At 44.0% G+C, this 22,349-nt stretch overlaps 1 protein-coding gene across 1 annotated transcript in view; it reads right to left on the bottom strand.

The window, feature by feature from the left end:
• Window positions 1–22,349, bottom strand: part of ache (acetylcholinesterase) — a 51,121-nt gene that overhangs the window by 5,473 nt on the left and 23,299 nt on the right. Inside the window, exons 2-8 of the mRNA XM_023263600.3 lie at window positions 17,044–17,550; window positions 16,424–16,647; window positions 16,061–16,321; window positions 15,266–15,488; window positions 14,612–14,857; window positions 2,807–2,999; window positions 1,586–1,755 (exon numbers count right to left, since the gene is read on the bottom strand). Coding sequence (XP_023119368.1) covers window positions 1,586–1,755; window positions 2,807–2,999; window positions 14,612–14,857; window positions 15,266–15,488; window positions 16,061–16,321; window positions 16,424–16,647; window positions 17,044–17,476 — 1,750 coding nt within the window. The 5' untranslated portion in view covers window positions 17,477–17,550. The remainder of the gene's footprint in view (window positions 1–1,585; window positions 1,756–2,806; window positions 3,000–14,611; window positions 14,858–15,265; window positions 15,489–16,060; window positions 16,322–16,423; window positions 16,648–17,043; window positions 17,551–22,349) is intronic.

Below are 22,349 nucleotides of genomic sequence, written 5' to 3'. Positions count from 1 at the left end.
TATTAATTGCAGCCGTGAGGACAGCTGCACAGGAGGCCCGTCCACCGGACTCCAATCATCTCGTTCTTCCATGAAACCTGGCTCAGACCTGTATTCTAAGCTAGACCGTTGACTCAGCTCGGGCCATCTAACAATTATCTGCCAGTTTGTGCTTAGTTATAGCTTGTGTTTGCTTTGTCTACTGTTTTCTACGACCGCTCTCTTGCCTCCTCTTCCTCCTGCCTCTCTTGGGTTCCATGTGACTACACTGCGGCCAGGCAGGGACTGATTGATCGTACTCGATGCTGAACATGCATCTTCAAATGATTTGCATCAATTCAATCCTAAAAATCTTAGCTTTCCAACAATATGCCACAGATCTTTAGCAGCTGTATACACAGCATAGTTGTTCATTTACATATATATAAGTATAAAGTATATAAAGTCTGGACCCACCTTCTCATTGAAAGGATTTTATTTATTTATTTAAATTATATTTTACATTGTAGATTAACACTGAAGACATCCAAACTATGAAAGGACACATATGGACATTAGACCAGTGGAAATCTGCATCTTGGTCTGATGAGTCAAAATTTGTGATTTTTGCTTACAACCCCTGTGAGACCAGAGAAGGTGAGGGGATGGTCTACATGCATGGTTCCCACCATGAAGCATGGAGGAGGAGGTGTGATGGTGTTTTGCTGGTGACACTGTTGGCGATTTATTCAAATTTCATGGCACACTGAACCAGCATGGGTACCACAGCATTCTGCAGCAACAGCCATCTCATCTGGTTTGCGCTTACTGGGACCATCATTTATTTTTCAACAGGACAATGACCCCAAACACATCTCCAGGCTGTGGAAGGGCTATCTGACCAAGAAGGAGAGTGATGGAGTGCTGTGAGATGACCTGGCCTCCACAGTCACCTGACCAAAGATAAACTTTATTGATCCCACAGTGGGGAAAGTAGACCTGAACCTAATCAAGATGGTTTGGGATGAGATGGACTGCAGAGTGAAGGAAAAGCAGCCAACAAGTGCTCAGCATCTCTGGGAACTCCTTCAAGACTGTTGGAAAACCATTTCAGGTGACTACCTCATGAAGCTGACTGAGAGAATGCCAAGAGTGTGCATAGATGTCATTAAAGCAAAAGACTTTGAAGAATCTAAAATATAAAACATATTCTGATTGAACTCTTTTTTGTTTACAACATAATTCTATATGTGTTCTTCATAGTTTTGATGCTTTCAATAATAATTTAGAATGTAGAAAATAATAAATAAAAACCACTGAATGAGAACATATGCGCAAACATTTGACTGCTATTCTGTAAAATATTAACTATATTAAATATTAGCATTAAAAGTCCAGCATCAGTCAATGGTACTTTGATTGCTCAGAATTTTGTTCTTTTATGTGGTCTTCATTTGTTTGTGCCAACCATCACAGCATTATTTGAGACTCTATGAGGATAATGTATCATCTGAGAATTTATGCATAAATGCCTTTTACTGACACCTTCTCCAAAAGGGAAATAGTGGAGACCTGCAGAACAGATGTCATAAGTTGGGCAGAAGGAGTGTTCACAAATAGTATTTACCAGTGATGTTGAGGAGGCGTGGCAGGAAACGGTTCCAGAAAGCACACATCTGGTTCCGCAAACCTTTGTGGATCTTCAATGGTTCTGTGTTGAGTCCCACATGTTTCTGTTCGCTGACAGTGAACACAGGCCAGCGTTTCCCTCTGTCCGCCAGCCCTTCATTTGGATTTCTAATAGGCAGAAGGACAGGGTAGAAGACGCACAAGAAGAAGGAATATACAACAAGGAAGGATATTAAAATTAAAAATGAACCAAAAAAGGATTAATAACATTATCTCTTTGCTTAGTTGCCATTTTCTTACATCCACAACAACGTCATTGCTAAACAATGTCAGCACTAGCAAATACTTGTCTGCTTGATGTGTAATTTTTATATTGGGTCACTGCAGTACAAGTCCGACACAGGGAAAATGTATACTGTTCAATAGGAAATGTGGTTGTGATATTTACATCACGTTCAAACAGCATAACACCGGGAGCCAGCTGTATCAGCTTTTCACACGTTTCTAACCTAGTTCCAACCTAGTCTAGTACATGTTTACACAAGTGTTGTTGGCACTGCCAGGCCAAATAAATTTTTTTGTCATATCCACATAGATTTTAGAAAGTTTAGACAGCAAAAAAAAAAAAAAAAAAAAACCCACATGAGATCAAACCACATTTTGAGGTGGTCTGACATGCAGTTACAATTAGATTTTGACAGATGTATCTGCTTTATTTTTTCAAGCAGCCTTGCATCACTTGCACTGACAAATAATATCCAATCCAGAGGTCCTGAGCCGACACCAAAAGAAGCAGTTCAGTACAAGAATTTTATCAAATCAGCATGGCCATTAATTACTTGCTAAGACAGAGGAAAAAGACACTACCATTGTCCATATATAATAGATTGAAAGCAATGAAAGAAATGTTTTATCCAAGTTTTAGGGACACAGTTACAGAGTTCTAAAATGTGTGCATTTGAAAAACTACCTGGAAAATCTTGTTTCATGAAGATGAAATTTTGTCAGAAGATGTCTGACTCAGTTCAGCAGATGACATATTTAATGGTGGGATTTACAGTACGCTTCATCGGTCAAACTAGTACTACTACTACTATAGAGAAAAGCAAACCACTGAAGATAGACTTATTTGTCTTCTTCGGTGTTCTAATCTGTCTCTGCAGTTCAATATAATTTTAACCACATAGCAAGTACTTCTTTCCAGACTGTAATGCCTCACCCAGTCCGTGCAAAGTTGGCCCAATATCTCATCATTCGCCGGCTCAGTTTCTCCTCCTCTAGGGTGTAGTTGAGTCTCTTCTCCAGTGGCAGACCAAAGACAAACTCAATCTCGTAGCCATGGATCACACCCATCCACTCTGGCCAGGCCAAGTTGGATGCTCGATGATCAAAAAGGTAGAGGTAGATTCCACCTTAAGGAGTGAGAGGAGAAAATACATATAATTCACACACATGGATCAAATGCTCTAATCAAATGGATAGTGTCACACTGCTACGTTCCAGGTGGTCATCTGTATGCATGAAAGGAATTTTGAACACATTTATTGAAGCCTGGAAGTAAAAAGCACTGGATATAATCAGGCTTGCAATATAATGTTAAATATCTTGCATGTATGAAATATCTTTCATACAGTCTCAGAAATGGTCTAGTTAAGTAACAAAATCTTGTCTATTAAGTCACTTAGAAATCCTACTAAAATAACACATTTTCACTCGTATCATCATGTCTCTTCATGACACGTTTAAGATTTATGTTTGATATTTCAGAATACATTTTTACCTTTCTAATCATGTAAAACTACCAAATGGTTATGTTTGCTGTTGTCTAACAGTAGCTAATGGTTTAGCAAAAATGTTGGTTTACTTGGAAATATGGGACTTCTGATGTCATAATCCTGTCAGGATACAACTAATTCCTCCCTCAACCTACTGCAGTATTTAGACCCTGGCTCACTCCACTCCTTGCCAGACTCTTCTGCCTGACTCTGTGGTAGTAAGGTCTTGGCCAATCTCTGTTCTTAGTTAGTGCTTCATAGTGTTTTTGTTAACAGTCTAATCTTTTCCTTCCTTGTGCCTCATGTTACGAATCTTCTCCTGTCATCTGTTTAGAAGCCAAATCAAACTGCCAAGATTCAGCCACCCATTCAGCTCATCTGTGAATGAGATGAGGTGCCAGCCACCTTTCACATGACACCCCGCACTGAGTTCCTCCATTTCCCCAGTGGTTCATCAGACAACCACTCACTCCTTACAGATTCCTACATCTACCAGCTTACCTAGCCTACTGCTACGACACTGCAACAAGCCACTCACCTTATTAGACGTGCTCTCCAGCTCCACTCTTCACTTTCAAACATCCGTTGCAATAAACAATTTTTAACTGTTGCTACTGTTTCAGTGCTGCATATTTGGGCCCTAAACACCATCCATTGTCTTTTCAGTGTCTGATCAACTGGGCAGCTGTGTAATAATGACTATATGTCGGTTCTCTTACATTTATGTGACTTGCAAGCTGGTGCACAGTAGCACTTTTGATAACAGCATTTGAGCCTCCTATGCTGAGCGCAACATCAGGGGAAATGGTTGCTTTGTCAAAATGGTGAATGGTGAGTGGTACAGGTTTTATTATTTGGCCAAATTGTTTTGTGCATGTAGGCTTACAAAATGTAAATACAGTCATGAACAAAAGTTTACATAGACTTGTAAAGACCATGGCTATCATGGCAGTCTCAAGTTTCCAGTGACTTCTACATCTTTAAATTTTTTCTGATGTAATGTATGAAACACATGCATTTTTGTGACAAAAACAAGCATATATTTTTGTTATTTCATAGATTAAAAATAAAAAATCCATAAAGCAATTCCAATATTTGGTTAAATACCCTTTGTTTTTTTGTTATTTTTCCTTGATCAGGTGCTTTTGGTAGCCGTCTGCAAGCTTCTGGTTGTATCTTTGACCACTCCTCTGATGGTGCAGTTCACCTAAATTTGTTGGCTTTCTGATACAATCTTGTTTATTCATCACAGTCCATGGATTCTTGATTGCATTTAAGTGTGCTTTGGGAGGCTAATCTAAACCCTTAATTTAGTCATTTCTTTACCCCTTTTGATGTGTGTTTGGGATCACTGTCTTGTTGGAACGCCCAGCTGTGTCTAGGATCCAACCCTCTGGCTGATGATTTTAGTTTTTCCTGAAGAATATGGAAGTAACGCTCTTTTTTCATTATTTCATTGCTTTGTGTAAAGCACCAGTTCCACTGACAGCAAAACAGACCCAGAGCATCATACTACTACCCCCATGGTAGATGGTAGGTTTGGTGTTCTTGGGCTTACAAGGATTCACTTTCATCTCTCCAAACATGTTGATGGTCAAATACGTAAATTTTTGTTTTTTCTGACCACAGAGTTTCCCTCCAGAAGGCCTTTTCTTTGTTCATGTGATCAGCAGAAAACTTCAGTCGTGCTTTAAGGTGCCATTTCTGGAGAAAAGGCTTCCCTCTTGCGCAACACCCTTTTAGTCCATGACGAACATGCTTGACTGTGGAAACTGACACCTGTTTTCCAGCAGCTTCTAATTCATTGCAGGCTTTTTGGTGATTCTTGGATGACTCTTGACCACTTGCTTCCCAGTAGCAGGTGATAGCTTGCATTTTCTTTGTGATTATGGCAGTGATTCAACCGTGTCATGCACTTTATATCTATAAACAATTGTTTGCACAGATTATTTTGGTATCTGTAGGATATTTAAAAAGGCTCCAAGTGACTTTCCTGACTTGTTCCAGTTAATGATTTGCTTCTTCAGATCTGCATTCAGCTCCTTATACATTCCCATTGTAGTTCTTGTGGTAGAGTGTAATGAATGTATCAAATGAACCCGAATTAATTTGGCTCTTAGAAGTCAGTAGCTATAGTCAATTATAGTCACTCACAAGAAGAGGTCACACCTTTAAGCAAATTAGATTAACAATTTCTACATCACCAAAATGGACAGTTAAATTTGCTGTAGGTATATTTTTGACCCAGAAGATTTTTATAATTTTTTTCAGAAGACCTGTGATAAATCTGTGAAAAGAACTAAAATACACTATAGTTTTTGTGACTAAGGTGCATGTATTTCAAACATTCATCGTTAAAAAACTAAGAGTTGTAGGACTCATGGCAAACTCAAGACTGTCATGATATACATGTTCTTTACAAGTGTTTGGAAACATTTGTTCATGACTGTTTGTCATTTTAGTCTTTTTGCATTTGCAGAAGAAAAAAATATTCTCCAATCTTATAACAGAGCAATATGTTTACTATTTAGTCAGTAATGCTCACTTTACACTTTTTCAGATTGGAGAAGACAACACTTGCTACTTGGGCTTGTCTCAGTCTTAGACAAAGAGGATTTGGGATTTTTTTTTTAAGTTGGTCAAGCCCACAGTTTCAGGGATATCATTAAGTTCCCTGTTAATTGTCTGATTTATGTATTGACATCATTGTTGAGAAATGAGAGATGTTCCTGGCTTAAATTAAAGCAATACTCTTTCTGATTTGAAACGTTGAGCACTTTCACTGCTCCCCGCCCCGTTCACATGCCATCCCTGCATCTACCATGCAGTACACAAGAAACAAAGCTTTGGCTGTTTGGGTTAAATGTCAGCTAATTCTTTCTGAGCAACCTTTTTTACTTTAAACCAGTAGAGTTCATCTTCAAAACAACTACAAAACTGACACACAGCAGCATGTAAATTCTGCAATATAGGTCTTACTGAAACGGCTAGGACCACATCAAAATTAATTTGTACTAAGAAAGGAAGCTCTCTCCCTGGGCTGCGACCTCTCCCTGGGCTGCGACCTTATCGTGGTGGAGGGGTTTGCGTGTCCCAATGATCCCAGGAGCTATGTTGTCCGGGGCTTTATGCCCCTGGTAGGGTCACCCATGACAAACAGGTCCTGGGTGAAGGACCAGACAAACAGCAGCCCAGAAGACCCCAATGAAGACTAAAAACTTTGGAACCACGAGTCCCTTGCCCGGATGCGGGTCACCGGGGTCCCCCCCTGGAGCCAGGCCCGGGGGTGGGGCTCGATGGAGCGCGTCTGGTGGCCGGGCTTCTTCCCACGGGGCCCGGCCAGGCACAGCCCGAAGAAGAGACGTGGGACCCCCCTCCAGCAGGCCCACCACCCACAGGAGGGGCCATAGGGGTCCGGTGCCATGTGTGTTGGGCGGTGGCCAGGGGCGGGGAGCCTGGCGTACCGACCCCCGGCTACACAAGCTGGCTCTAGGGACGTGGAACGTCACCTCTCTGGCGGGGAAGGAGCCTGAGCTGGTGTGCGAGGCTGAGAAGTTCCGACTTGATATAGTCGGCCTGACCTCGACACACAGCAGGGGCTCTGGAACCAGCCCTCTCGAGAGGGGTTGGACTCTCTTCCACTCTGGAGTTGCCAATGGTGAGAGGCGCCGAGCAGGGGTGTCAATACTCATTGCGCCTCGGCTCGGTGACTGTGTGTTGAGGTTTACCCCGGTGGACGAGAGGGTGGCCTCCCTTCGCCTTCGGGTGGGGGGACGGTTCCTTACTGTTGTTTGCGCCTACGGGCCAAACAGCAGTTCGGAGTATCCGCCCTTTCTGGAATCCTTGGAGGGGGTGCTGGAGAGCGCCCCTTCTGGGGATTCCATAGTTCTGCTGGGGGACTTCAACGCTCACGTTGGCAATGACAGTGAGACCTGGAGAGGCGTGATTGGGAGGAACGGCCCCCCCGATCTGAACCCGAGCGGTGTTCTGTTATTGGACTTCTGTGCTCGTCACAGATTGTCCATAACGAACACCATGTTCAGGCATAAGGGTGTCCATATGTGCACTTGGCACCAGGACACCCTAGGCCGCAGTTCGATGATCGACTTTGTTGTCATATCGTCGGACTTGCGGCCGCATGTCCTGGACACTCGGGTGAAGAGAGGGGCGGAGTATGGGAGGAGTTTGGCGAGGCCATGGAAAACGACTTCCGGACGGCTTCGAAGAGATTCTGGTCCACCATCCGGCGTCTCAGGGGGGGAAAGCGGTGCACTGTCAACACTGTGTATAGTGGGGATGGTGCACTGCTGACCTCAACTTGGGACGTTGTGAATCGGTGGGGGGAGTACTTCGAAGACCTCCTCAATCCCACCGACACGCCTTCTGATTCAGAAGCGGGGCCTGGGGTCTCGGGGGTGGATTCTCCCATCTCTGGGGTCGAAGTCGCCGAGGTAGTTAAAAAGCTCCTCGGTGGCAGGGCCCCGGGGGTGGATGAGATCCGCCCGGAGTTCCTCAAGGCCCTGGAAGTTGTGGGGCTGTCCTGGCTGACACGCCTCTGCAACATCGCGTGGACATCGGGGGCAGTGCCTCTGGATTGGCAGACTGGGGTGGTGGTCCCTCTTTTCAAAAAGGGGGACCGGAGGGTGTGTTCCAACTATAGGGGGATCACACTCCTCAGCCTCCCCGGGAAGGTCTATTCAGGGGTACTGGAGAAGAGGGTCCGCCGGATAGTCGAACCTCGGATTCAGGAGGAGCAATGTGGTTTTCGTCCCGGCCGTGGAACTGTGGACCAGCTCTACACCGTCAGCAGGGTCCTTGAGGGTGCATGGGAGTTTGCCCAACCAGTCCACATGTGTTTTGTGGATCTGGAGAAGGCTTTTGACCGTGTCCCTCGGGGAACCCTCTGGGGAGTGCTCCGGGAGTACGGGGTAACGGACCACCTAATACAGGCTGTCCGTTCCCAGTATGACCGGTGCCAGAGCTTGGTCCGCATCTCTGGCAATAAGTCGAACTCGTTTCCAGTGAGAGTTGGACTCCGCCAGGGCTGCCCTTTGTCACCGATTCTGTTCATAATTTTTATGGACAGAATATCTAGGCGCAGCCAGGGTGTTGAGGGGGTCCGGTTTGGTGACCTCAGGATTCCGTCACTGCTTTTCGCGGATGATGTGGTCCTGTTGGCTTCATCATGCCAGGACCTCCAACTCTCACTGGATCGGTTCGCAGCCGAGTGTGAAGCGGTTGGGATGAGGATCAGCACCTCCAAATCCGAGTCCATGGTCCTCAGCCGGAAAAGGGTGGAGTGCACTCTCTGGGTCAGGGATGAGGTCCTGCCCCAAGTGGAGGAGTTTAAGTACCTCAGGGTCTTGTTCACGAGTGAGGGAAGGATGGAGCGAGAGATCGACCGGCGGATTGCTACGGCCTCCGCAGTAATGCGGGCGCTGTACAGGTCCGTCGTGGTAAAGAGGGAGCTGAGCCGAAAGGCGAAGCTCTCAATTTACCGGTCGATCTACGTTCCTACCCTCACCTATGATCACGAGCTTTGGGTAGTGACCGAAAGAACAAGATCGCGGGTACAAGCGGCTGAAATGAGTTTCCTCCGCAGGGTGGCTGGGGTCTCCCTTAGAGATAGGGTGAGAAGCTCGGCCATCCGGGAGGATCTCAGAGTAGAGCCGCTGCTCCTCCACGTAGAGAGGAGCCAGATGAGGTGGCTCGGGCATCTAATTAGGATGCCCCCCGGACGCCTCCCCGGTGAGGTGTTTAGGGCACGTCCCACTGGGAGGAGGCCCCGGGGAAGACCCAGGACACGCTGGAGAGACTATGTCTCCCAGCTGGCCTGGGAACGCCTTGGGGTCCCCCGGGAGGAGCTAGATGATGTGGCCGGGGAGAGGGAGGTCTGGGCTTCCCTCCTAAAGCTGCTGCCCCCACGACCCGACCCGGACCAGCGGTAGAAGATGGATGGATGGATGGATGGATGGATAAGAAAGGAAGCATAAAGAAAGGTAAGCTACAGTGGTGGAAAAAAGTTTTCGGACACCCTTAAAATTATTATTTCAAATAATATCATGAAATATTTGTAGAAAATCTTTTTTGTGCTTCAAAGGGTGTGACTACATTAGACAGACACAAACAAATGATAATTATTTTTTTTGTTTATTGTTTACAAGAAAAGATAAGATAAAGATAAAGTTCTTTATTTCTCCCCACTCCAGGGGAAATTTACATTGTTACAGCAGCTTTATTTACAATATATACAAGGGTGGCAAAATTTTTTAACAGAAAAAATAAAAATAAAAATAAAGTTTAAAAGTGCAGAGATGTGCAGTGCAAGAATGTCAGTGCAAATTTTATGGTTTGGGGTGGTAATGATATAGTCCAGTTTATGTTAACATCAGCCAGTGATGCTGATGTTGTAAAGTCTTATAGCAGATGGGATGAAGGACCTGCGATAGCACTCTTTCTTGCAGGGTGGATGTCTCAGTCTGCTGCTGAAGGAGCTGCTTAAAGACCCCACAGTGTCATGCAGTGGGTGAGAGGGATTGTCCATGATGGATGTGAGCTTTGACAACATCCTCCTCTCACCCACCTCCTCTATGGAGTCCAGGGAACAGTCCAGGACAGAACCGGCCCTCCTGACCAGTCTGTTTAGTCTCTTTCTGTCCCTTTCAGTGCTCCCTGCTCCCCAGCAGACCACTGCATAGAAAATAGCAGACGCTACCACAGAGTCATAAAATGTCCTGAGCAGAGTCCTGCACACTCCAAAGGACCTCAGTCTCCTCAGCAGGTGGAGACGACTTTGGCCCTTCTTGTACAGGACCTCTGTATTGTGTGTCCAGTCCAGTTTGTTGTTGAGGTGAACACCCAGGTATTTGTATGTGTCCACCATGTCAATGTCCAAACCCTGGATGTTCACCGGTGCAGTCCGGGGTGTCCTCCTCCTGCGGAAGTCCACGATCATCTCCTTCGTCTTACTGGCGTTGAGCTGCAGATGGTTTCGCTCACACCAGTCCACAAAGTCAGAGATGACCATCCTGTACTCCCGCTCGTCCCCTTCAGATACGCACCCAACAATGGCTGTATCATCAGAGAACTTCTGGAGGTGACAGCTCCCAGAGTTGTAGTGGAAGTCCGATGTGTACAGGGTGAAGAGAAAGGGGGAGAGCACTGTCCCCTGTGGGGCCCCCATGCTGCTGACTACCACATCAGACACACAGTCCTGAAGCCTCACGTACTGTGGTCTGTTGGTGAGGTAGTCGATGGTCCAAGCAGCCAGGTGACAGTCTACTCCCGCTCCTTCAAGCTTCACCCTAAGCAGAGAAGGCTGGATGGTGTTGAAAGCACTGGAGAAGTCAAAGAACATGACCCTCACAGTGCTGCTGGGTTTCTCCAGGTGAGTCAGTGATCTGTGCAGCAGGTAGACCACTGCATCATCCACTCCAATGTTCGGTTGGTAGGCGAACTGCAGTGGATCCAGATACTGGCTCACCTGGGGACGGAGGTTCTTGAGGACGATCCTCTCCATGGTCTTCATCAGGTGAGAAGTGAGGGCCACAGGTCTGAAGTGGTTAGGCTCCCTGGGGTTCCTGGTCTTAGAGACAGGAACCAGGCAGGAAGTCTTCCATAACAGAGGAACCCTCTCCAGACTCAGGCTCAGCTTAAAGATGTGCAGCAGCACCTGACAGAGCTGGTCTGCACAGTCTCTAAGGAGTCTGGAGCTGATTCCATCAGGACCTGCAGCTTTCCTGGTCTTGATCTTTTTAAGTTCACTTCTCACCTGATCAGCTGTTATGGAGAGGCAGGGGGAGGGTGGCAGGGGGAGGGGTGATGGTGATGGTGGGGGGTGAGACGAGGAGGGGTGATGGGGCTGTATGCGGAGTCCGGAGGTGGTAGAAGACGGGGATGGGAGGAGGGGTGCTGTTGGTGGTGTTGGTGGTAGAGAGCTGAGGTGTGAAGAAGGAGCTGGCTGGTCGGTGCTTTGATGAGAGGGGGGAGGAGTGGGAGCAGAGTCGAATCTGTTAAAGAACAGATTCAGCTCATTGGCCCACTCCTGGTCTCCTGCTGCAGCTCCCCTCTCATGGCCTCTGCTGTAACCAGAGATGGATCTCAGGTCTCTCCAGACCTCCCTTGTGTTATTGTCCTGCAGGTGAGATTCCATCTTGGTCCTGTAGCTGGCCTTGTCCGCCTTGATCTTCTTCTTTATCTCCTTCTGCACCCTCCTCAGCTCCTCTTTGTCCCCAGATCCAAAGACCCTCCTCTTCTCCTTCAGCAGGGCCTTCAGTTCCAGGGACACCCAGGGTTTGCTGTTAGAGAAACACCGTACTTTCCTGGTCGGTACGATGTTCTCTGCACAGAAGTTGATATAGTCCGTAACAGTGTCTGTCAGTGCATCAATGTCCTCCCCGTGTGGACCACACAGCACATCCCAGTCTGTGGTCTCAAAGCAGTCCTGCAGCGCCTCAGTGGCCTCGTCAGACCACTTCTTCACCTACCTGGTGGTGGGGGGTTGTTTCTTCACCATAGGTATGTAAATGGGCTGCAGTCTCACCAGGTTGTGATCTGAGTGGCCCAGCGGGGGGAGGGGTGAGGAGCTGTATGCATCCTTGATGTTTGCATACAGCAGGTCCAGGGTTTTATTGTCTCTGGTATGGCAGGTCACGTACTGGGTGAACGTGGGGAGAGTGGCAGAGAGCGATGCATGATTAAAGTCTCCTGAGATGATGGTAAGAGACTGAGGGTGAGATGTTTGCAGCTGGGACACTACACTGTGGATGAGTTCACAGGCTGCAGCCGCCTCAGCCGAGGGAGGGATGTACACAGTAATGGCTATTACATGTGAATACTCCCGGGGCAGATAGAACGGACGCAGACTGACCGCCAGTAATTCTACATCCTTAGTGCAGAGCTGCTCTTTAACGCTAATGTGTCCAGCATTACACCATCTCTCATTCACATACATCGCGAGGCCCCCACCCTTTCTCTTACCACTCTCCCTCGCGTTCCGGTCCGCTCTGACCAGATGGAATCCGTCCAGAGTTAAAAGTGAGTCCGGAGTGAGTTCGTTCAGCCATGACTCCGTGAACATCATGAGGCTGCTCTCCCTATACTCCCACTGCAGCCTGGTCAGCGCCGTCAGTTCTTCCATCTTATTCGGGAGAGACCTCACATTCCCCATAATCACAGATGGAACGGACGGCTTGTAGCGTCTCCTCTTCTCCCGACGCTTCAGTCCTGCCCGGCATCCTCTCCTCCTTCTGCGGAGCTCAGCTGGGATGTCTGGTCTCTCCCACGACGGCGGCCTGGCCTGGCTCAGCGCCAACAGCTGTTCCCGACTGTAAACAATGGAGCCATGGCTGAACGGGTCACCAGATGCGGATTTAAAAAGTTCCGAAAACAGTAGTAAACAAAGTAGGGAAAACGCTATTTGCACATCCATGTCTGTCCCGTACAAAAGCGTCACCCTACTTGCTGAAAAGAAAAACTTAAAAAGAGAAGAAAACTACAAAAATAACTAAACAGACCTAAAGTTAACCGGAGCTGCTGTAACAAGCTGCCGCTGGCACGGCGCCATCTTGAAAACTAACAAAACTAAATTCTTGACAGTTTCAGCATGTCAGTTCTCAACATTGTTGGTATCAAACTCAACAAATAACAGAGAATGTGCTCAAACCTGAACAAAAAATAAATAAACCATCACATCATCAAAGTGATATTTAGTAGTCCTGCCATTAGCACACAGTAGAGCTCTTATCCTGGCTGGCATGTTCCCCATGAGCCTTTCACACTGTTGAGGGGTAATCTTGTCCCATTCTTCTTGAATTACTGCTTTTAATTGTTCTAAATTCTTTGGTTTACGCTTTGAAACAGACCTTTTGATAATCCACCACAGATTTTCACTACTGGCCCTAGATGTGTGGCAAGAGGCATTATCTTGTTGAAACATCCAGTAGTGACCTCGACTGAACAGTGCACATACAGAAGGGAGCATGTGGGTTTGGAGAATGGGACAATACTTGGCAGAGTTCAATGTGCCATCACAGACAGTGAGATGACCAACACCAGCAGCACTCATGCATCCCCAAACCATGATACTGCCTCCACCATGCTTGACAGTAGGTACTGTACATGCTGGAGATGATGCTTCGCCTGCCCTTCTGCTTACCTTCACATTAGCAGGAGGAAGATAAAGCTGGAAACTGGACTCATATGACCACAGAATTTTCTTCCAATTCCTGCTGTTCAGTTCTTGTGTGCTTGAGCCCAATGGCGCCGGGCTCACCTCTGTCTCTCATTGATCAGGGGCTTCTTGACAGCCTTGTAGGATCTTAGGCCATGATCTAAAAGTTGGCCACGTACAGTGCAGGTGGAACACTGGACACCAGTTTGGTTTGACCACTGCTGCTGAAGCTCCTCTGATGTCATTTGGCGGTTTTCCCTGCACATGCAGATCAGTCATTTCTTGCTGAAGAAACCCTTGGATGCCCAGATCTTGGTTTGTGTTCCAAGCTGTTGGTTCGTTTGTATTTCTGCAGAGTGTATCCAACTGCTGAAGGACTGCATCTACACTTCCTGGCTGAGAATCTGTATCTTCAGGCATGTTTTCTGCATTAGGTTCCTTGTTTTAGCCATGTTTGTCTCTGAAGAACTTTCAAATGTGTTGGCTTTATGTAGACATGAAGCACGGCTACCAAAATTGTGTCTTTTCATAAAAAGCACAACTTTCATTAGTCGATCACTGGTACCAAAAAGACCCAATACTCAAAATTTCTTATGTACTTTCATGGAACCAATCAATTTTAAGCTTTTAATGGATTTTTAGGGTGTTTCAGTAGTTTGGCTATGACTGTACTGAAAGAAATTGCACTTGAAGACCTAAGAGTGATTCTTCATGCAATATTTCACAAATGCATGGGGTGTCTGAAAACTTGTTTCCACTACTGTATCAGCTTTTTCAAACATGCACTCCATTCCATTAATCTGATGGGAAATCACACGTCAGATTTATGTCTAAATGCACACCTTGGTCATTCTACTGTAAAAGCTACACAAGCCACCTTACTAGGTCGATGTCCATGTCATTTTCAACACAGCACAAGTCTGAACTGAACTGTCTTAGATAGAGACCCATAAGCAGTGGTACTTTCAGTTGTGTGAAGGATTTTTTCACATTTCAGCATCAATATTCATCTGAAAACATTACAGAGATACTTAATACACAGTTTCTGTGCCACAATCACACCACTCACATATCATACCTTGTGAGTTTCCTCCACTATTTATCATCCCGAAGCCAGGTCCTCCCATGTTAGCCTTGAGGATGTTGTGTTGGGCATAGGAGCGAGCAAAGTGGGCCAGTGGACAGATAACGTTGTGGTCGCCTACAATGTCATCCATGGCATCACGGTTTTTCAGCCCGTTATTCTCATCCATCCAGTCAGTATACTGCAGAACCACTGCCTCCAGGCCAATATCATTAGCGTGTGGTACGCTCAGCTTAACACCTGGCAGAGTGAAGTTTGATGTTTTTATTGTTTTAGAGGTAAAACTGCAGCTAATGTGTCACATTAACAGAGCATTACAGATAACTGATAACAGCTTAGAGATTATTGCATTTCTTTCTGTTTTTTGTTGAACAAGTCAGAACTGCACTCAATATACTGAGCATTCATCCTAAACCATGCATCACTACACATGTAAAGCAATGGGACTGAGCTTTCAGCTGTGGTGGTAATGACCTAAGGTGCAATGTGTGGTCCACTTTACATAAGCTGTATGTCATTTAGATTTTCTTTTGCAGAGAAGCACACAGATTCTATTCTTGTTTTGTTTAGTATAGAGCCTTTTCTTGAACAGAATTTTGCAGTGTTCTTTCTGTCCATGTCATTTCTTTAAAGCTATGTGAACTTCACCTTCCAGGAAGTCCTCTCTGGAGATTAGACTCTCATTGTCCTTGCTGAAGCCTGGGGCTCCATACAGCAAAAAATAGGAGCCCTCATCCTGGTTGACCCCAAGGAGGATCTGAGTATCTTTAAAGTTGCCTGAGTTGAGCATTGCCTCTGGTGTGTCGGGCAGAACCTCGCCATCCACAACAGGCACAAATGAAAATCGGAAGAGAGCTGACCATGGCAGAACCTGCTCAGAACACAATCACAAATCCATATGTACTGAGTTATTCTGAGTGACCATGAAATGACATACACACACCCAGACCAAAAACTATATGAATGTAAATGGGAAATTCAATGCTAACATAACTGAAAGCAAGCAATAAATTAATACGGGCATTGTTTTGGAATTTCTGCAATGTAACAAACATGATTTATAAGCAAACAAAACTGGATTCTAGTTCTGTAAAATCAGATTTCCAGAATTAATTTAAACTAAATCCAAATGGCTTACTTTTTTCTTCTTTATTCCGACAGATGCCCATACAAAGTAAATATTGTTGTATGCAGTCAGCATACAATTGGGAAATATTTGGTTATAATATTTCTGGCATACTACATCTGACATACTATGTTTCTATATTAGACTATTTTGGAAAATGATGCCAATGGGTGAATTAGACTCATCAGTGCATGATGTTTATATGATCTTTGCATCAATGTGATAAAGCTTCTTGAAAATTTAGGAATCCTTTGCTTCTGAAATTCCCTGGGTGCATAGTCAAGAATGAAGTGTGCTTCAGACGGAATCTGCATTACCTGCCATTCCTGGTCAATTAACTCCTGTGGAGTTTTGTTGCGCAAACAGTCTACAAGCTCAGTGTCGTTGCCTCCATTACACCCAACCAGCTTTCCCAGCAGCGTCGCACGTCTACGGGCCTCAGCAGGGCTGACTGAGGCCCAGGGACAGTTGGGGACCCCACTCTGGAGGATGGCTCTTGTGAAAGTAGGCCGACTGTCTGGAGACAATAGATGAAATCCTACCGAAGCACCACCAGCACTCTCACCAAATATAGTCACCTGTTACAAAGATAAAAGAGTTCAAATAGACATCAGGATCAAAACTGGTTCATGTAAATCTCTGTGCGGAAAAGCAATGGTAAATAACCACAAGAAACAAACCTGTTTGGGGTTTCCACCAAAGAAATGGATGTTGTCTTGGACCCACTGTAGTGCCATCCTCTGGTCCAGCAGACCCACATTGCCAGGAGCTTCAGAGGAGCCATGCAGAGCAAGAAAGCCAAAGGCACCAATCCGGTAGTTCATTGAAACCACAATGACTGTCTCACTGTGAGCTAGATAACGACCATCATATACGTCCAGAGAAGAAGAACCACTGTAGAACCCTGAAGGTATAGAATATCAGGATAAAAAGAATGTACGTTATCGCTTTTTTTTTAACAATGTTTTATTTCATAGTATAATTCAAGAATACAGATTTGACTGATGTAGTTTGCAATTTTAATGAGCTATTTATATTGCAGTATATTTAAATTTTAAGAAACTGTTGAAAAGGTATCAAACACTGCTAGTACCAGTGATACTGTACTGAGTGGCATTATCTCAATTTTCTGTACATTTACTTCATGACCTAAAATTTGGAGTTGCTAAATCGTTTACCAAGATGATGAACATTCTAATTTATCATACAAGGAAGAATCCACTCCTACATAAATGTCCCTACTAGAAGAATAAATCATGTCTAACCTATTTACATTTTAATTTAAGTTGTGACTAAGTACCTCCACCGTAGATCCACACCATGACGGTAAGATTGTGGGGTCGGGGCGAGGAAGGCACCCAAACATTGAGGTACAAACAGTCCTCACTCATTTCTCTGTTAGGATTCCACATTTCACTGCCTTGGAAGCCAGGAAATGATGTGTCCACAAACTGGTAGCAGGCATTGGGGTAGGCGTTAGCATCATACACCCCAGTCCATGGGTGCTTGGGTTCAGCAGGACGAAAACGCCGCCTCCCTACCGGTGGCTCAGCAAAGGGGATGCCCATGAAAGCAGTGACATAGCTCCGGTCTGGGACTGGCAGGCGAATGCCTCGAACTCGACCAGTACGAGTCTGAACAATGAAGTCAGCCTCAGTCTGGGAAAGGCAAGTGGGGATGAGGAGAGACAGAAGGAAGATTGAGGAGAGTAGATGAAGAACTGAGGGCTGCATGATCTAGGCGAAGACAGTCTGCGTGGCTGGAACTGTGGTTGTAATTCCCTCTCCAATCAGGGTCTGCTCTGCTTCTGCAGGGAGAAAGAGAGTAATGTAATTACGATAAAGGAGAGTGATAGAAAACAGACTGAAAGAGGGAGGGAGAAATCAGATGAGGAAAGGAATGAGAAGAAAAGGGAAGTAAGAAGTCTGGAAGTATCATCAATGTAGACACAGAGATTTGATATATAAGTGATATGATCCTTATTGAGGCCACTGGCTTACAAATGACTCAGAGAAAACCTCTGAGTCATTTGTAAACCAAAACCTAAAGGGCATGGCTTTAGGTTTTGGGTTCTGGTTGGTTTTGTTAATTTCATGTTCCTGTTCTGCATGTCTACCATGGTTCCTTGTTTGTGTCTTCTTTGTCTGTATACTTCCATGCCCTTGTTCAGTTACTCCCTGTGGTATGTTAAAAGTTTTTTTACTTTTTGTGTATTGTGCTTGTACTTCCCTTTGCATGTTTTGCTGCTTTTTTTTTTTTTTATATCTGCCCCACCATCAATAGTTTCACCTTTGTAAAAAGTCTGTACTTATATAGTGCCTGTCTACCTTAATGGTGAACCCAATCACACATAAACATTCACAGAGCTTCCATGCAAGGTGTCTGCCAGGTGCCATCGGGAGCAACTTGGGGTTCAGCATGTAGAGGACTGAACCACCAACCTTGCAATCAGTGGACAACCTGAGCCACAGCCGCCAAGTCTTGCTTTCTCATTCGTTCTCTGGGTATACATGGTCCTACATCTTTGCATGTCATTTACCAGTTTATCTGCTCATCTACCGTGTTCACTTGCCCATTGGTCCTGTTCAGCCCTGTGTCTTTGTGTTTTGGATTATGTGTCTCTTTCTTTAGCTATGAGCTTTCCTGGATCACCTGATACCTCGTTTGCTCCCCGACCTTTATTTATTAGACTCTGTTGGCTTCACAACTTGCCTGTCGTGTGTCGGCACTTGGGTCCATGTCTAATCCCACTTGACACTATGTGTAAATAATTACATAACAGAAGGAATTAGAAAGGGTGGATCAAAAGGATTTTGTCTTCCAGAAGATTTTGTGTGAAAAAGCTCTGGGTATGTTATATCGAATTATTCTAATTTGATCAGCTAATGCAAATGCCTGCTTATTAGGAAAAGAAGTTATCTGTAGTGAAATGAGCATCCTGAGTATGATCACACATTAAGAAATACTACTTGGGTGTCACTCTTGCAAAAATTCTCATGTGTACTAATGAAACAGTACTGTGACTGCTGAAGTATCTATTCCCAAGTTTCCACAGTGTTTAAAAAAAGGTTATTTTATTTTTCTATGTAGGCATTTAAAGCCCTTCACTACTGAGCTACAAAGGCTGAGACAGGTGTGTGGTCACGAGGGGCGCTATAAAAAGGCATGAGAGTACAACCCTAGTAAATGCCACACTGTTTGATGGATTAATGTGGCATTTGGCACATACCAGATATGTACGTCCAAACAGTCAGAAACTTAATATCTCTTCATAAAAATAAATTTGGTTATGTTGGGGGAAGAATAGGACAAGGTATATTTATTTCCTTAATGTGGGAACAAGAAATACATTGTATAACAGTGACAAACTGTGTCTTGAATAGAATGTGGGATATTATATTTTGTAGAAAAAGTTAAACAAGAACGTAAACCAAAAAAAAAAAAAGATGACTGTTCATTTTTTTCCAGTTGCACATAAGTGGGCACGGTTGTCTTCTGATGGCTTTGAACATATTCCAATAATACCTCCTCTTGATAAGGTGTCCACATTTGGTTGTAGCATAAAATATGCAGCTGGTGGTGAGAGTTGCAGACTGTGGTACTGATGGCAGAAGGATCATTCAGCATTACGTCTTCTGATTTGGCCTGTGACCTGCTCTAAAATTAATTAGTCTGCAGATTATTCCTTCAAATGAATTGGTCATTCTTTTAGTCAATACAATGTCCGAAAATAAATAAAAATGCTCAGTGAAAACTGGTCCTAATTAATGTTCCCCAAATGCCTAATTCAATGGTGAAACTTCACATTCAGGTCCACCTGTTCTTATGCTCAATAAGGAGTCAAGGGAAAATATGCACGTCCTCTCATGTTTTGCAGTTAAGGCTATCTATTGTTTTGTATAGAAACTGACATTATCCCATTGGTTTTGCCTACAGTTCTAATTAATGTAACTGAATGTGACTTCATAAACCAATCTCGACAGCTTTTTAATGATCTGATTCTATTTCTGCTCTGCTGTTTTTTGGTTCTCTGTGACAAATCATAGAAATAGGCCTGTGTGAGTTTTTCATACTAGTTTAGTTTTTGTTCATTTACTTTTCTTCTGCGTTAAAATTGTAAAAAATTTGATTAACTCAGTAAATCCCATATTTATATGGGATTTAATTTGAGGTTATCTCCTCCTGAATATAATTTTAATGGTAATTTTCATAAATCTGTGTGTTTAAAATAGGCAAAGTCATAAATGTGTGTAGAATTATTTAAGAGAATAAGTTAGATCAGCCAAAATGTTAGCAGCACAAACAGATCCTGACATCATTGTTTGATCTGATACTTGGCTAAGATGTACTGTGAATGATTCAGAAAGTGTGCTGTATCATTACAACCTCTTCAGGATGGACAGAAAATGAAGAGGTGGAATATTAGTCTGTCTGGTTCTTAATGCATGTACATTTGAAAGACAACATTAAAGGTCCACATTGCTCATAAACACTTTATTACTGTGGCTGGAGGGTACAGGCTCCCAACTACTCCTTTCCTCAGCCACTGGCATTTTAGTTGATCTTTCATCTCAAAAGCAGTTGATTACTTTCAGCAATTTTATTGTTTTAGGTCATTTTAATTCAAATAGGTTGAGTCCTTCCTCTGACCATTTCAAAGTAATCTTCAATCTTTTTGTATGTACCCTACCAGACTTAACTGTATAAAGAGTATCTGAATTCTCATGATATAAGTTTGTATTGTAGTGTGGACACTGTTTATCCTATAAAAGAATTCCTTCAGTGTTGTACTTAATAAACACATTTTTTTTCTTATTGGCTAAAAAACTAAGAATGAATATGATACGATTATGAGAATCTTGCCATTTCTCCTACAAATCTGGAAAGACATAGGGCATAACTATCTTGGAATTTGTTTGCACAATATAAGGATGTGAATTAAGCAGTGCGCTCCAGCCTCCCTTTCTGTACTGTAAAAAGTTGCTGTCATGTTTTAGCTGCATTCTGCTTAAGTATATGCAAAGATCTTGGAATTTGAATTGGTGAGAAGTTGACTTTTAAGTATTATTTTTCCAAACTGGTGACTAAATTTAGACAAAAAACAAACAAAAACAGCCCAGTGGTCTCTTTTAGAGCAGCGCGGTGGAGCAGTGGTTAGCACTGTTGCTTCACAGCTGGAATCTGGGCCTTGGGTTTTTCTGTGTAGACTTTGCATGTTCTCCTTGTGCCTGTGTGGGTTTTTCTCCAGGTTCTCCAGTTTCCTCCTATAGTCCAAAAAATGCTGGGGTTAATTGGTGATTCTAAATTGTCCATAGGTGTGAATGTGAGTGTGCTTGGTTGTGTGTCTCTCTATGTGGCCCTGTGATAGACTAGTGACCTGTCCAGGAGAACCCTGCCTTTGCCCTCAGTCAGCTGGGATAGACTCCAGCACCCCACAAAAATCAATCATAAAGAAATTCTTCATACAAAAAATTAATAAAGAAAGAAATAAAGCAACTATAACTTAGACACCATGGTAAAGTCATTGCATTGGAGGTTAAGGATGGCTGACTTGGAATAGCTATCATTGAATTTCCCTGCATCAGACCCCATGCCCATCCTGACATAAAGTCCATCAACCCTTTCATTCCAATTCAATTTTATTTATGTAGCACCAATTCACAATATATGTCATCTTATAGCACTTCGTATAGTAAAGACCTTACAAATGTTAAACGGAGGACTTTTTGGACAGGCCACCGGAAGTGTCTTGTTTAGGTGAAGGTAGTGAGGGACTTAAGGAAATATGTGTTTTGAACAAGAAAGCCCAATTCACAAGGGCAAATCCAGACTGCAGCCGAACAGGGGTGACAAGAGGCACCGGCAGCCACAGACTACCGAGCATTATACTAAACAATTTTTCTATTGTACTGATGCAGCACTGGGCTGTCCATTTACTTACTTAAAAATATTTCAAGGTATAATATGCAACATTTTGAACATAAATATAACAGTTATATGGCAGCAGAAATGTATCTGCTATGTAAAGATATAGATGAGTAATACTGTCTTTAGCAGAGAATGAAGTCTGAGCTTCTGTTCTATGTTTTGCCCATGTGTGCATGTTACTGCACTGTGTTCATAAGCAGGTTGAAAGTGACCTCTAGCACCAAATTACAAAAACAATAAATGCAGCGTTCCTCTTTGACCTGAAACCGCACAATTTAAAAAAAAAAAAAAAAGTATTTTATTTACCTTATTTACCAAATTTGTGGTCATATATTTTTTTCAGCTCAGTTTGGGAGTTTCTCCTGCTGTTTTGCTTTTGCTGCTCTCTGCTGCCTCTCCTTGTCCTGTGCCTGTTCATTCTGGTCTGTGTGTGTTTGTCTCTACACATGGATCCAATCTGGGGTCCGTTTCACGAAGCAGGTTTAGTGAAAACTCTGAGTTTGTTAACCCTGAAATGAGGGAAACTCAGAGTTTTCCGTTTCACAAAGGGAGGTAACTCAAACCAGAGACAGAGGGGTAACTCTACCCTGTTTCACAAAGAGGGGTAACTTAAACTCTCGGTCAGTTACCGTAGTAACAGACTCTATGAAACTAACCTGTTCGGGACCAGGTTTTTCT

This window comes from Amphiprion ocellaris, chromosome 23 (genome assembly GCF_022539595.1).
Source record: "Amphiprion ocellaris isolate individual 3 ecotype Okinawa chromosome 23, ASM2253959v1, whole genome shotgun sequence".
NCBI lineage: Eukaryota > Metazoa > Chordata > Actinopteri > Pomacentridae > Amphiprion > Amphiprion ocellaris.
Note: the sequence above shows the minus strand (reverse complement) of the source record. Positions and strands in the feature narration are given on the sequence as shown.